Raw genomic sequence first — 14,896 nt, forward strand, 5'->3', positions numbered from 1 at the left:
ATATTCTTTTGATAAGTATATAATGTTAAGTTAGTGTAAATGCTTAATTTAATTGGGTTTCAGTGCTGTACATAGTAAGAAATATTAAATGGGCTTAGATTTACAGGTTAAAGATGTATTCTAGCAAGTTTTTAAACTTGTATATTAGGAATATCATCCATTCATTATCTGTAACCGCTTTTTCCCAGTTGAGGGTCACGGTGGGTCCAGAGCCTACCTGGAATCACTGGACGCAAAGCAGGAACACACCCTGAAGGGGGTGCCAGTCCTTCACAGGGCGACACACACACACACACACACACTTTTTAATCACCAATTCACCTACCAACGTGCGTTTTTGGACTGTGGGAGGAAACCGGAGTACCCAGAGGAAACCCACACAGACATAGGGAGAACACACCACACTCACAGTCACCCGGAGGAAACCCTCGTGGACACAGGGAGAAAACACCATACTCCACACAGACAGTCACCCGGAGGAAACCCATGTTGACACGGGGAGAACACACCAAACTCCTCACAGCCAGTCACCGGGAGCTGGACTCAAACCCACAACCTCCAGGTCCCTGGAGCTGTGCGAGTACAAAACCTAGAATATCATTAATTTTGTTATGTCAAGTATTTTCCATCCACAATGGTGGTGACAGGAACCAGACATCTGAGGTTTTCACATTGTTTAAGAGTCTGAGATACAGTTTAGACCTTAAACAAATGTTGAAAAACTATGATAATGTCAGAGAGCTGCATAAAGGCCATAACAGTATTCATAGAAAACAGATTTACTGCTATTTTATAATCATCAACATCCCAAATAACAACCCAGAAGGCTGGCGTGGGTTTGCAGAGGGTGACAGATGGAAAACAGAACGACCAGATTTGAGTTTCGTTAAGAACCATTTCACATTCATCTACTCCTCGACTTGAGCCAAAGATGAGAGAAACTTAATCAAGTACCGACTTTAATTGAACACTTGGCCATAAACATACATGTAAAAAACACAGTATGGCAAAGACATTTTTACTCAGTTTATTCCCTCTTTAGAAAACGTTTTAAACACCAGTTTATCACTGGCCCTCTATTTCCTTTCACATGCATTTTCTAGAGTAAAAATCTGAAGTCATATAAAACCAGAGGCAAACTCATATACAGCGGACTACGTTACACAAGTTTTTGGCAGGATTAGAAATATACTCGTTATAATAATCTCATCGTTTTAGGACTGTAATTGGGAGAAATACAAAATTAAGCTTGTCATACTTTGGGGGAAGAGTCTAAGGCCCTTTGATCATGTGGCTGGCCACTGTTGTCGTTTTGCAGCACGAGATGGAGCTTGGAAGCACGTGATGACGGTTTCGTCGTCGTCGTCTCAAGTGTATTCAGTGTTATTCTGTCAGCTTTCTCGAAATCGCAAAGCGCCTTTTGAAGATGCAGGAGGAGGGCTTTATGCAAACGTATTGCTCTGAGCTCAACTGAATGTTTAGAGGAAAGTTTAATAAACAAACTCAGCATAAAGCCCAGGTCGGACGAGAAATTAAAAAAAACCAAAAAAAAAACAGTAGCACCATAAATAATGGACGGCTAAAGATTTGGCTTTGGTTCGATCAATGCCATTTTTTTTTACAAACAGCTGGTGAAAAAAAATAAAAAGGAAACTAAACGTGGATGAAGTGAGAATTCCCCTGGTTTCAGAGGGTTCTGTAATAACTCGTATGAAGTGAAATGCGGAGTTGAGGTGTGGGCTGGCCCCAGTGCAAAAAGTGGTTTGAAGGTGATGTAGTGAAGTGGTTTCTCACAGCTCGTCACCAGCGTGAGCCTTTCTGAACGCATCTCCAGTCAGTTTCTCCTGAGCCTCCTTCATACTTGCCACAACTGCAGACAGAGAGAGAGAAGGGGTGGGGGGCAGGACAGAGAGGGTCATTTGGGCTTGGTACTCATGGCAGGAACACATTCCAGACAGGGCACCTACAGCTAGGCACATACGATTATTATTATTATTTAAAATATTTGATCTTAATAAGCATGGGGCTTGAGCAAATCACTTCTTACTGCTCAGATAAATATCTTTTTAAATCTCAATTTCTCTCAGGTGTCTAATACTTTTGCACAGTCTCGTAGATATGTTAATATCTGTACAGTAAGAGGGCAAAGGTCTCACCACACCTGCTTTTTATGGCTGTTTCTATATTTCCTTCACTGACATAGTTTCTTTTGGACTTAAGGCACAAAAAAATAATAATAATAAAATAAATCAATAAGGCACAAAGAGATGAGTCGTCTATATCTGCCTCTGAGGCACAGATACACCTTTAGCCAGAGAGAGTCGACTGGCTCTTTTCAGAAGAACTTCCAATAAAATAAAACAAGTCTGTTTAGATCAGTGGTTCCCAACCTTTGTTCCTTACAAATACCCACAAGTGTTTAAGAAAAGCTGAGCCCCGCCCACTCCCTCTGCATTTACATATTAATATTTGTGTGTGTATATAAATACAAGCAGATTCATATGAATGAATGTTTTTCTTTCCCCTTGTTAGTATCACTAACTATAATTTTGAACAGGAAAAGTGACTGTTCTGACTGAACAACAATTATAACTCTTACTTGCCAAATATGTACTCTGAATAGAGCTGGACAATTCTATATCAATATATAATAGCAATATAAAATGTTTCAATAACAATATGATTTTTAAACACATCTTCAATTTACAATATTTACGTTATTTATTGTCACTGATTGACATTCATTAAACGGCACTGCCCAGTTCCCTGCACTCAATTTTATAGTTAGTTTAAAACTATTAATATTGATAAAGCCAAGAAGTTTGGGTTTGAAGGTGATGTCATGTTTCCTGTTTGTTCTTGGCCGTTTTTCTGTGGCTTTTATGTTGTTTATATCAATATCGGGATTATATTGTATCGACTGAAATTTAGAAATATATCGTGATATAAATTGTGGCTGTATTGTCCAGCCCTAAATCTGGCTAAAATTATGGTGTGTTCTCTTTTAAAGATAGACTGTTTTTTCTTTTAGGAACCCAGACTCGCTGTTTAAACCCACTGATAACGTTTTATCTTCACCTCTTTAGTGTCAGATTCAAATAAATTTTGAAAAAAGAAAAAAATAGATTTGACCATCTTGTGTTTGTTTTAATTGTAATTAACATATACAAATTGTATTTGCCAAATTCTGTGCACCCCCCGGGCTGTGAACCAGTGGTTTAGACCATTTCTACTGTAAGGTTCACATGCACAAAGCAGTTGACTGTTTTGAGACATCATTATGAAATATAAGCCAAATATGTTGTTGAATCACTAGTAACCTGCCTTCTCAAGTCCTGTTTAACACCGTCATGTTTCATTTTACCGTTCAGGGATTTGGTCTGGCTCTGAATCCATTGAATAAACAAATAAAAACTGAAAGTGTATGAGATTCAGTTTTTTTTTTTTTTTTTTTAACATGGGCAAAAGGAAAACACCAATGAAAAGGGTAGCCTAAGTCTGAAAGCAGAACCTTGGCTGATATTTTAAACCCTGCACGTGCAGAGAATTAACCCTTGTGTGTTGTTCATTTCACAAACTTGGTGCTAAAAGCCTGGTTGAAATTTCTCTCCGCAGACTCACCTTGATCAGCGTTACTGTAGAAAAACTTGTAGTTTGGGTTCCCATTCTTGTTTGTGATCTCAGGACGGACTTTACCGCTGGGATCTACGAGGGAAAACAAAAGGATCACTATTAGATCACCACTCATGTTTCTGATCTTCATGGGTCTTCACCCTGGAAAAGCATGAGAGAGTAGCTTACTGGTTTCTGAAAATATTACTTTGTAATTACGCAAGAGTGGAACAGGGTGACCTTTTTCCAAAGCCAAATATACAAGGCCACAGTGAACTTTATGGCTTTGAAGTCCTGTAGGGGTATTCTACAGTTGGCCAGTTCACTAAAGTCCAAAGTTAAGCCTGGCTTACCTGAGATGAACTAATCTACTGCCTTCTGTCTTGTTCTTGCAGCTCTGACTGGAGGCAAAAACTAAACATCTTTGAGGTTTTCCACATGCATTTACATTTACATTATTAATCTGGCAAATGTGTTTTTTGCATTTCATTCTACATGAGTTACATTACAAGTCATTTAGGCAAAGTGAAGTACAGTGAAAAGTGGTTTGGTTACAAAATATAAGATGTACAATAAACCATTGTATTATGTTAGAAATGCAAGAAGGCTTTAATATAGTGCTGGGCGAAATGAGCACAAATCAATATCATGGATTAATTGTATGTTTTACCACGATTACGATTAATGAATTATTATTTTGTTTTTGTATTTATGACCCTCATAGTTCAGTGATGAGGCCTGTACTGTAAATATGCTCCAGTGTTAAAGCTGGAATATTTTTTCTAATGTCACCAGGAGCTTGTTCCTCTCGTTTTCTGTTTATATTTGGTATATGATAATGCTTTGGCTGAAACAGTTTTTTTTCCCCCTCAGCGTTTACATTTGACTCAGTGTCGTCTTAATTAAAGTCAAAACACAGCACGTCTAAACCACAGACGCTGTGTTTTACTTTGGTACGAGCTGCTCGAGACGCTCCGTGGGCCTCTGCGTTTAGGTTCTCCTCCATGTAGCAGATGGGGGCAGAATCACGTGACTACAGCTTGGTGGCATGGTTTTACAGTACATGAATATACACTGGGGACATAAAAGAATAAGAATAATCGATACAGACGTTCTGAATGTTGATTTCGATTAATTGCCCAGCCCTACTTTAACATTATCATATTATATATATATATATATATATATATATATATATATATATATATATATATATATATATATATATATAAATCATACTCAATTTAATATAATTCATGTTTATATATCATATTTTCATGCAATAGTGTGTTCTTGAAATTAATAAAAGTATTTTTCAATGTTTATTGCAATGTTGCCAAGAATATCATTATCACCAAAATACCCTGAAATATTGTGATATAATTTCAGGGTCATATCGCCCACCTCTAGTGTACACACATACATTTCCAAAAAGCAAAGCTAGATTTTGTGGCACTGAGAGCTATGCTTATTTCCTGAAAAAAAAAATGATGTGCAGCACATCCTGCTGTGGTGTCCCACCATTTCACACATCCTCAGTCTCTCTCCAACCAAAGGTGAGCCATTTGTTTCTGTGCAGAACAACAACTATTCACTGTGTTTCCATTGTGTTAGGGATGACCAGTTGATCTACACTGCACAGGAGTATATGCCCAAATTGTGTGCAAAATGTCACCATTTTATATAAGTGATTGAGCATCGGAAGATCTTGGAACCAATTTCCGGCAGTTGAGGAGGGCCGACTGAAAAACATAACTCTCCATCGCTTTCCAGTACATCTTGATTTAGGCTCAGACTGCTCTGTGATGTACTTGATTAACACAACTAAATTACCAGTGAAGTACATTTACCATTTAACTCAGATGACAATAAATCCTTGCTTTCAATTCACAGTTTAATGTGAATCTCACTCTTTAAGCCTTAACTATGAATGCTGCTTATTGACATGAAAGGTCATGACAATTTGACACAGTGTGAACAGCTGCTGCATATTCATATCATGACAAGGAAAAAACAACAATGGCTGTTGGCTCAAATCACAGGCTGTATTTGAAAAAAATCTTGGCTAAGTAGTTTCTTACCCAGGAAGAGTATTCTGGGAATATAACCTCCATCTGGGCTGAAGGCATCATCTTTTGGCTCCTCTCCGTCCTGTAAACAAAATTCCATATTTAAAAAAAGAAAGCACCATTCAAGTTTCGTATTTATTACATTCTCTTTTTCTCAGAATCTTCTGTGATATCCTAGGTATGTTTCTCTTTGTCTGTTTGTGTGATATCCTTAGTATTCTTTTCTTTCTGACACTCCTTACAGCACAATAGCTCTAGACAGTCCTTTTCACTCTGACGTCTTTGTTAAAGAAACCCAACATGACCAACATTATTGTTATTTTCTATAAGCTTCTGTGAAGGAGTAATATCTCATAGGTGGAAATTTAAATGCTACAAAAGCAGTGGAGACAAATTCCTCACCTCAAGGTTCACCATGACGAAGTTGTGAGCCAGCTCTGAGATCTCCTTAGATTCTGCAAACTTGGGCTTTAGTGCTTGGAGGATACAAATTGGGGAGAATTGTATGAAATTGGTGCAATTTATTAATGCAATTGTAATGCTGCATTCATCTCCAAGGGAACTCAAGGCTTTTCACACTACTTTCTTCATTTAAGCATGCAGCTATCTGATGATGGAAAAAACTGGCAACCACAGTAACTGAGCCTTATTATTACTGCTGAAGTTTAAAAAACAAAAACCTTAAAAGTCCATACATTTCATTTATATTAAAGACCAAATCTAGTGTAAATCATGTCCACAAACTGGATATGTATCTGATTTAAGATCACACATGAAAGTGACTCAAATCTGATTTGAAAAGATCAGATTTGACATGTTCACACTGCCCTGAAAGTCATATTTGAGTCATTTCAGCCTGGTAATGTGAACATAGCCCTTGATGGATCTGGGATCAACACCACACTTTAAATACCACACTTTAATTAAACCTAGCTTACAAGACAGCATACCTTTACAGGCCCCACACCAGGTCTTGTGGATGATGACCATAACAGGCAGTCCACTGCAGGACAGAAAGTTCAACCCAAAGTTACTTCAGATCCAACAACACTTAAAATATTAAGAACAACAACTGCACAAACTCTGCCTCCTCTTTAAACAAGAGAATACATTCTGACAGATTTCTAATAACATCAAATTCTAGCAGAATCTCTCTGAATGTATTTAATATTCCTCTTAATTCAGTTTTTGAGATTCATTCACTGTGGCTTAGGTGTGAAATGCTCCTCTGAAGAGTAGGTTTGGGTGGAATCACATTTTATTTAAATAAATCCCTATGGTGAACCAGACTGTTTGGCTCTATTAAGTAGAACTGACTGCTACCTTGCTTCAGCCTCTTTCTTCCCATCCTCCAGACTTCTCCAGTGGATGTGGTCTCCAAATCCTATAAAAACATCCGGTCAAAAGGAAGAAATTAAAATATTAGGAATTGATAGTTTAGGAACAAATCCCTAAATAAAAAAAACAAAGTTAGCTCAGATCATTTCTATAGCATACAGAGCAACAAAATGAGTTACAGTTATACCATTTCAAGAAGCTAACAAAAACATATTTCTTGTTTTCAACAGCTTTTTAAATATTTAATGCATATTTGTCTCTGGTACTTCAGTTAAATTTAAGAGTTTATGCAGCCCTGGGCAAGTGTCCTTTTTAATGTATTTGCAGAATTTAATTTTCCATAAAACTATAAACTTTGCACATGCCACATTTGATAGTTTTATAGTATATTAAAATCTGCACAATTATATGCTGCATTGCTATCCATATAAATGTGGCATATGCAAAAATTATGGCCCACTTTAGACCTAATAGAGTTAATGCAAATAGTAACTTTGGTCAAATTGTTTTAAAAAGTGCCATATTTAAGACATTCACTCATTTTCTATTAAAACAACAACAATACACACAACTTGTGTGCAATTACACGTTATTTTTTTTTAGATTATGTATCTATATTAACTCTCGATTTTGTGCCTTTTTACATTTACAGTCTATAGTTTGGCTTGTTTCTTTTAACAGTGGGGCACTGTGGTTATGAGTATTCAAGAAAAAAATAATATTACTAGAAATATATAATGACAGTATAATAATTTATTATAAATAGAGAATAAAAACATTTAGGAAAAAGTGAACAACCCAGCTGTGTGAACATAAAGTAGGCAGCCATTAGCTTTTTATTTTTCGCGGCGGCGACAGACAATTAAATTATTCCGTTTATTTTGATATTTATTACTCGGATGTCAGTTTAGAGTTTACCATTAATGTATAAAAAGGTGTTTAAGCGTCTGTTAATCAACGTAGCTAGAAGCAGAAATTGTTTCAATGTTCGCCAATTCTCACTGGAATTTTCCGTTCCACCTTAAATGGTGCAGCTGTTACGTTCTGGGGAATGTGGTGCCAGAACGTAACGGATGCACCATTTAAGGTGGAATGGAAAATTCTATAGAAGCTGGCGAAAACCGGCGGCTAACTCGCTAAACACCGGAACAAATGACTCACAACCATTTTTATCTACTTCGTAAACGTTACCTCTTCCATTTCCCTCTGCGGAAACCTCATGAAAACGCGTAGAAATGAAGAAGAGCACGAAAGAAACCAAGGCGACGCTGAAATAAACGGATTGCATTATTTCACCGGCGTTTCTTCAGATTTGAACGAGGAAACGAACTCACTGCAGTGAATTATGGAATAGGATTGGGTTGCCAGGTCCACAACAAACCCCCAATCAGAAAGTGAAGAACAACGGCATATAAATATATATATATTTATATAATATATATATTTTTTATATATAAAACATTCTATGGAAATACTTTATATGTAAACCAATTTTTATGGGGACATGTTAATACACCAAGTATATTTTAATATGCATTTCCAAAATAAAGTTTTGAGAATAAAATGGCATTATAAAACAGCTGTCTGTCTGTGGTGTTCTCCGTGTGTCTATGTGGGTTTCCTCCAGGTGCTTTGCCTCACTCCCACATAATGGTAGGTTGTGAAGTTGTACACAGGTGTAAGTGACTAGGTGAGTGAGTGATGGATTGGTGCCATTCCCAAGTGTGTTCTTGTCTTGGGCTATAGACCCACTGCAACACTCATCAGGATGACACAGTAACAAAATATGAATAAATCATATATAAAAACTTGAATTCAATTAAAATATTTCTTACATATACTTAATTACCATTGACATTATAACTTAAGGAAACAGGATAAATAGTATAAAAATAGTTTGCATTGGGCAAAAACAATGATCACAGGATATATGGCAACACAGACATAGAACATGAAATGATCAAAAAATATTTTCTTATAGAAAAAAAAATCCTTAAACATGAACTCAAATTAAACTTTTAAACACTAAGAAAGAACCGTACAGCTGCTCTCCAGGGTCCTGAACTCTTGTTTACCTTCCCTCTTTCCCTCTCTTTTCCTCATTTTCTTCTTCCCTTTCTCCAACTATCTACCCATCCCTCACTCCCTTTCGATAACTTCCTCCACCCCATTTCCTCTCATCCTTCACTTTCTGTCTCCCACATGTTTTTTCCCTGTGTCTCTTACAACACCTCTCATTTTGCTCTCTCTCTCTCTCTCGCTCCCTATCTTTCTCCATCTCCCTTTTCCTCTGTCCCACCCTCTCTCTTTCTCTGTGGAAATGTACTTAATCTCAGTCTGAAGATTATAAAGAGTTTTACAACTTTGCTGAGGTGTTTGCAATGTGTTTTTTATTCTTGTAAAGACAAAAGACTTGGTACACACTGGGTACTTGGCATCTGAGCATTACAAAAATGAATCTCAGTTCATCGTTCAGAACATCAAATAATTTACTAATAAAAATAATAAATAAATAGGTTTAAATACCATAAATTGCTGTAGCCATAAGTTAAATAATGTAAACGCTATATTATAAAAACCTATAAGAATTAGGCTTACTCCGACTTGTCAAAATGACAAAAACCCCAGTCTTGTAAACAACAACATCTAAAACTGTCCTGGAGCTATGGTCAGGATGTGGTTGACCACTCTGTTGATGGTGATGAGGCGAATCTGAAAGGCCTTCAGGACTTTACACAGCTTCAGCCTTCCCTCAAAAGAGTTTTCATGTCCCATAGAAACCTGTAAACAATGTCAGAATATGTATAATTAAAATAAATCCATCCATTAAAGGAGCGATCAGTTATTTATACCACAAGAGAAGCAAATAACATGATTTGTACTTCTTAATGCAGTCTCTGAATGAACCAGATTATGCCACATGGAGTGGGGTCTCTCACACAGGGGTGGTCATGTTTTAAATGGGTTCAGTACACAATCTCTGACCCATACAGGCCACTAGGTGTCAGTATAATGGGTGTTTCAAAACAGCTATTATAAAAGAAGGATGACTGGAGAAAGTAACTGATTACACTTTTAAGGGAATATGTTTATGACTAGTAAATAGGTCTTACCAGAGGCTGAGAGCCATCCAGTTTTGCATCAGAGAAGCACATCTGTTGACACAAAACAAAGGACAGGGTCTTTAGATGACATCCACTGATCATTTTCTCAAAAACATTAACTCTAAAGGTCCCCTGCATCTCTTTATCTGCCCCACCCCCTCCATTAATGTAAAGGGACCACCACAGCACCACAGATCATTTATTATGTGGTCCTTTCCCAGCAACACATTGAGGCATATTTATACTGTAACGCCCCAACCAGGAGAACACCCCCTAAACTCTTAAACCTGACCCAAACCAGGGAACACCCCCTCTAAACCCTTAAAACCCACACGAAACAAGGGGACATCACCTCTAAACCCGTAAAAACCCACCCGAAACAAGGGAAAACACCCTCTTAAGTCTTAAACCCACTAATACACACACACAAAAAAAATCCAAAACAAAAACAAAATATGGGAACACCCCCTCTAAAACCTTCCTACCTTCCCGAAACAAGGGAACACACCTCTGTTGAAGTTAATATCTAGGTTAATATTATACCTGCATGAGGTTTTCGATGCTCCTGATCACTGACTGTTCTATGATGTTGTCTCTGTCACTGTAAGATTTAAATGTGGCTCTGTACTGCCTCAGATCCTCCACAACACTCTGGAAACACTCATCCTGCAGGGGACAGAATCACAGTTTCATTTCCTGAGGGACAGGAGGCGTCAAGTTAAACCTGAATCATATCAAATCCGACTAAAATAGTTCACCTGATCGAATGTGACGTCTCCACCGTCTGAGCACTGCGTGTGCTGTTGGGTGAGGAGCAGAGAGAATTAGTGGTAGTTCAAACTCTGTGGTCTTCTGTGTTTATTCATAGGCATTTCATAGTCACTCTAGAGCTTGGACCCCTAGATCATCATTTAATTAGTTCACAGCCACATGTGCACCCTCGCCTGGATCCAAAAAGGATGTAAACTAAGTCCTTATTGGGAAATGGGTCAATTTTAGCAGCTATTTCCATCCACACAATACCAGACTCCATCTCTTTCATTCATTCATTGTCTGTACCCCTTATCCAGTTTAGGGTCGTGGTGGGTCCGGAGCTGGGCGCAAAGCGGGAACACACACTGGAGGGGGCACCAGTCCTTTACAGGGTGACACATACACACACACACACTCACACCTATGGACACTTTTGAGTTGCCAGTCCACCTCCATCTCTTTTAATTGACCTTTAAAGCCATAGGAACTTTTTAGCTTATTTAAAATCAATATTCACTATTCCCTACACTCCTCACTATATAGTGCACTATTATATTGACCTGAATTCAGGGAACACTACCTCACGCCTGTGTTTAACCAAACATCTCTGTGTATTATGTGTCTGCTATGCACTGATGTACACTACATTTTGGGATTGTTTGAGTGCACTGTTTTCAGACACCACTACAAAATGGCAGAATCCCAAAATAGTGCATTAAATAGTGAAGAGGACACAGATTCAGGCATAGCATGGCAAATATTCGTTTTTAATATTCAGCTCAAATTACACAAAAGAACATTGCTGATGGTATGTTTTTCTCACCGGTGGAGCACACACGGTCAGTGTTTTTGTCCTGAGGTGCAGCTCAGCTGTCTGCTCCGTACAGTCCAAGCCTCTGAAGAGATGATCCTGCACACACACACCAACATCACTACACTTCATTTCATCAGACACACATTGTTTTGTAATGACCCTATTGCCTCCCAAACTTTAGTTATGGTCCACTTGTTAGATTCCTCACAAAGAGACTGAGCGCAATAACACTTTCTTTGACTCCCAGTTTACAGATAGCTATATAATCAATAATCAAACTCACAATCTCCTGATGATAGAACCTTGCAGCAGCCCCTCACAATTTATTTTTAATAGAAATGTAACCTCAGCCGTACCATTGCAAGTGTAGACGTCACATTCCGGAGGAGAACACGAGCAAGACGTTTGCATGTGTCTCCATTAATATACAGAGACGAGGCTTGAGCTCCCACTGGACCTGAATCACTCAGCTGACATAAAGAGGAGGACAGGAGCAGGAGGAGAGAGCCTGCAAACAAACAACAAACTCAACTCAAGCATTTACAGTTTAACTGAATTTAACAAGAAAGTGACTCTGTGGTGGTACATTTCTGTACCTTTAGTTGGGGAACACATATGTAACTTATTTATCTATATTAATTATTCATTCATTATCTGTAAGCGCTTATCAAGTTCAGGGTTGCGGTGGGTCCAGAGCCTACCTGGAATCATTGGGCACAAGGTGGGAACACACCCTGGAGGGGGCGCCAGTCCTTCACAGGGCAACACACACACTCACACCTTCACTCACACACTCACACCTACAGACACTTTTGAGTCGCCAATCCACCCACCAACGTGTGTTATTGGACTATGGAAGGAAACCAGAGCACCCAGAGGAAACCCACGCGGACACAGTCTCGAACCCACCACCTCCAGGACCCTGGAGCTGTGTGACTGCTAGACTACCTGTTGCCCCACCGTGCCTCTCCTATATTAATTATAGATTTTAAAACAGTGTTGATTCATACACCCCATTTCATCATTATTTTATTTTACACAGTTCTGTAATGAAATCATACAAATATTCATCTCTCGTTCTGGAGAAGGGAATGTAATGTACCTTTAGGGAATAAAACAGGACTTTTTTTACAACACCACTGTTGTACCTTTAAAGGTACATTTACACTGCCTGTACCTTTAGTGACTAATAATGTACTCTACCTTACCTTTTTGTCCTGAGAGTGTAGATTTTGTCTCAATCTTATCAAGTCCCAACAAAATTCTGGCTAAATCTGATATTAGCTTAACTAAACTCTGTCTGAACCCAATGCTAGCTTATAAAAACTCTGTCAACACAGCACTACTTTAAATTCTGTCTAAACTGATGCTAGCCTAAAAAAACCCATCAGAATTCAGAGCTAAAATAAATACATTCTGTCTGAATCCAACTACAAACCAACTAATGTCACATGAACTCATTGCTAGCTTACATTCTGTTTAAATCCATGCTAGCCTAAGTGGTTACAGACAATGAATGAATGAAAGAATATAGAGCTAAAATAGCTACATTCTGTCTGAATGCACTTACAACACAACTAATGTCACATGACTTAAATTCAGTCTAAACCCAATGCTAAATAAATTCTACCTGAACCCAAAAGCTAGCTAAACTAATATCTGTCTTAACTCAATGCTACATTTAAAAAAATCTTTCTGAACCCAGTGCTAGCCTAAATAAACTCTGTCTGAACCCAACTGATGCCCTAAATAATATCTGTTTGAATCCAGTGCTAATCCAAATAAATTATGTCTTAACAGCAGATTGAATAAAATACCTGAACAAAAGCACAAATAAATTCTACATTAATTTGGCTGTAACCTAAAACATACTTTAACCCCACTAAATTATGGCCATGGCCCTCAACAAATTGTGTCTGATTAAATAATCATTGCAGCTGTACTGTTCAGTTTCCTTGTTGCATTGGTGTCCTGGACTTTGGTGTTAGTAATGTCATTAATTCAAATAGTTTTAAACTGAAAACAAAAACAAGATTTTAAGAGAGTTAATAGAGAATATAGAGAAGAAAAGTGAGAAAACTGCAGAGCTATTACTTACAGTGATACACAGTGGTCAACATGGCTGCAGAATGTGTCGTGTCCCAAATACTTCATACCACACTTGGACCTATTGGATTTAAATACCCTCCACCAGTGGACTTCCCCCACCCACAGCTGTCCGTCACTACACATGAAACCCGAGTAAACAAAAGATATTTGTTAAAATTTCCACAGAATGACCAGATGTGCTACAGCTGTGCAAACAATGGGAATTAACACACGTTTCACTTTTACACAAACAAACTTCACATATTGTAGTGAAGGCTTCTGCTGTTTCCTCTTTTACAGTTCTCTGCAAGAAGCGTCCTCTCAGATATCTTCTATCATGGGTTTGTGTTTGCATTGCGTTTGAGACTCTTTTCAGGAATTAGGTCTTTTCAAGTTAATCCTTAGGATGTGTTTATGTTGATATTACCTTTATCCATCCTTCTGTTTGATTAGAGTCCCAAAGATCACAGGGCAATACAAATTCATTATTCATTCATTCATTATTCAAATTCAATTTATCAATTAATTCATTGTTAGTAAGCGTTTATCCAGTTCAGGGTCATGGTGGGTCTGGAGCCTACCCAGAATCACTGGGTGCAAGTGGGAATAGACCCTGGAGGGGGCGCCATTCAGATGCAGGTTGGCACACACTCACACATTCACTCACACACTCACACCTACGGACACTTTTGAGTCTCCAATCCACCTACCAACATGTGTTTTTGGACTGTGGGAGGAAACCGGAGCACCCGGAGGAAACCCATGCGGACACAGGGAGAACACACCACACTCCTCACAGACTGTCCAAAAATATTTAATAGTTAATTTTGGAAACTAATAAAACCGCCAGTATACAGACAAATATTGAGATATAAATAGATTTAAAATTGACCACACAATATAAATGTATTATATTGTTTTTTTCACTTACACAAAAATAGAGTCTGTTTAAAGACCTCATTTCATTGTAATGGTGCCTTCATATTATATTCTATGCTAACACATAACTATTTTAGTTCTAGGCCAAAAATGAAACAGAATTTCAGCTTTAATTCCTTGGAAATGTTTAACATTCAAGGAAAATTTACTAAGGAGTAAGCAGTGGGACTGAAGGTGTC

General features: G+C 38.0%; 2 protein-coding genes across 2 annotated transcripts; both read right to left on the reverse strand.

Annotated features, from left to right (window-relative positions):
• Positions 1–937: 937 nt before the first annotated feature.
• txndc12 (thioredoxin domain containing 12 (endoplasmic reticulum)) lies at positions 938–8,394 on the reverse strand. The gene is made up of 7 exons (XM_066681313.1): positions 8,211–8,394; positions 7,005–7,065; positions 6,632–6,684; positions 6,084–6,157; positions 5,694–5,763; positions 3,622–3,705; positions 938–1,870 (listed from the first exon to the last, which is right to left on the reverse strand). Exons 1-7 carry the CDS (start codon positions 8,305–8,307, stop codon positions 1,791–1,793), a joined length of 519 nt encoding a protein of 172 aa, XP_066537410.1. The 5' UTR covers positions 8,308–8,394; the 3' UTR covers positions 938–1,790.
• Positions 8,395–9,507: 1,113 nt separating this feature from the next.
• Positions 9,508–13,916, reverse strand: zmp:0000001127 (interleukin-12 subunit alpha). Its single transcript, XM_066680182.1, has 7 exons — positions 13,789–13,916; positions 12,047–12,198; positions 11,700–11,786; positions 10,882–10,923; positions 10,667–10,789; positions 10,133–10,174; positions 9,508–9,800 (listed from the first exon to the last, which is right to left on the reverse strand). The coding sequence occupies exons 1-7, from the start codon at positions 13,808–13,810 to the stop codon at positions 9,666–9,668; spliced, it is 603 nt and encodes a 200-aa protein (XP_066536279.1). The 5' UTR covers positions 13,811–13,916; the 3' UTR covers positions 9,508–9,665.
• Positions 13,917–14,896: the final 980 nt, after the last annotated feature.

Source organism: Hoplias malabaricus, chromosome 9, assembly GCF_029633855.1.
Source record: "Hoplias malabaricus isolate fHopMal1 chromosome 9, fHopMal1.hap1, whole genome shotgun sequence".
Lineage (NCBI taxonomy): Eukaryota > Metazoa > Chordata > Actinopteri > Characiformes > Erythrinidae > Hoplias > Hoplias malabaricus.

Excerpts from the sequence above, each read along its gene's own strand:
- txndc12 (XM_066681313.1), bottom strand. The coding sequence starts at position 8,307 with ATGCAATCCGTTTATTTCAGCGTCGCCTTGGTTTCTTTCGTGCTCTTC. Across the intron at positions 6,158-6,631 it reads CTGGTGTGGGGCCTGTAAAG|CACTAAAGCCCAAGTTTGCA; the intron begins GTATGCTGTCTT and ends GTATCCTCCAAG. Across the intron at positions 1,871-3,621 it reads CTACAGTAACGCTGATCAAG|TTGTGGCAAGTATGAAGGAG; the intron begins GTGAGTCTGCGG and ends CTCTGTCTGCAG.
- zmp:0000001127 (XM_066680182.1), bottom strand. The coding sequence starts at position 13,810 with ATGTTGACCACTGTGTATCACT. Across the intron at positions 12,199-13,788 it reads GTTGACCACTGTGTATCACT|GCTCTCTCCTCCTGCTCCTG; the intron begins GTAAGTAATAGC and ends GTTTGTTTGCAG. Across the intron at positions 10,790-10,881 it reads GAGACGTCACATTCGATCAG|GATGAGTGTTTCCAGAGTGT; the intron begins GTGAACTATTTT and ends TGTCCCCTGCAG.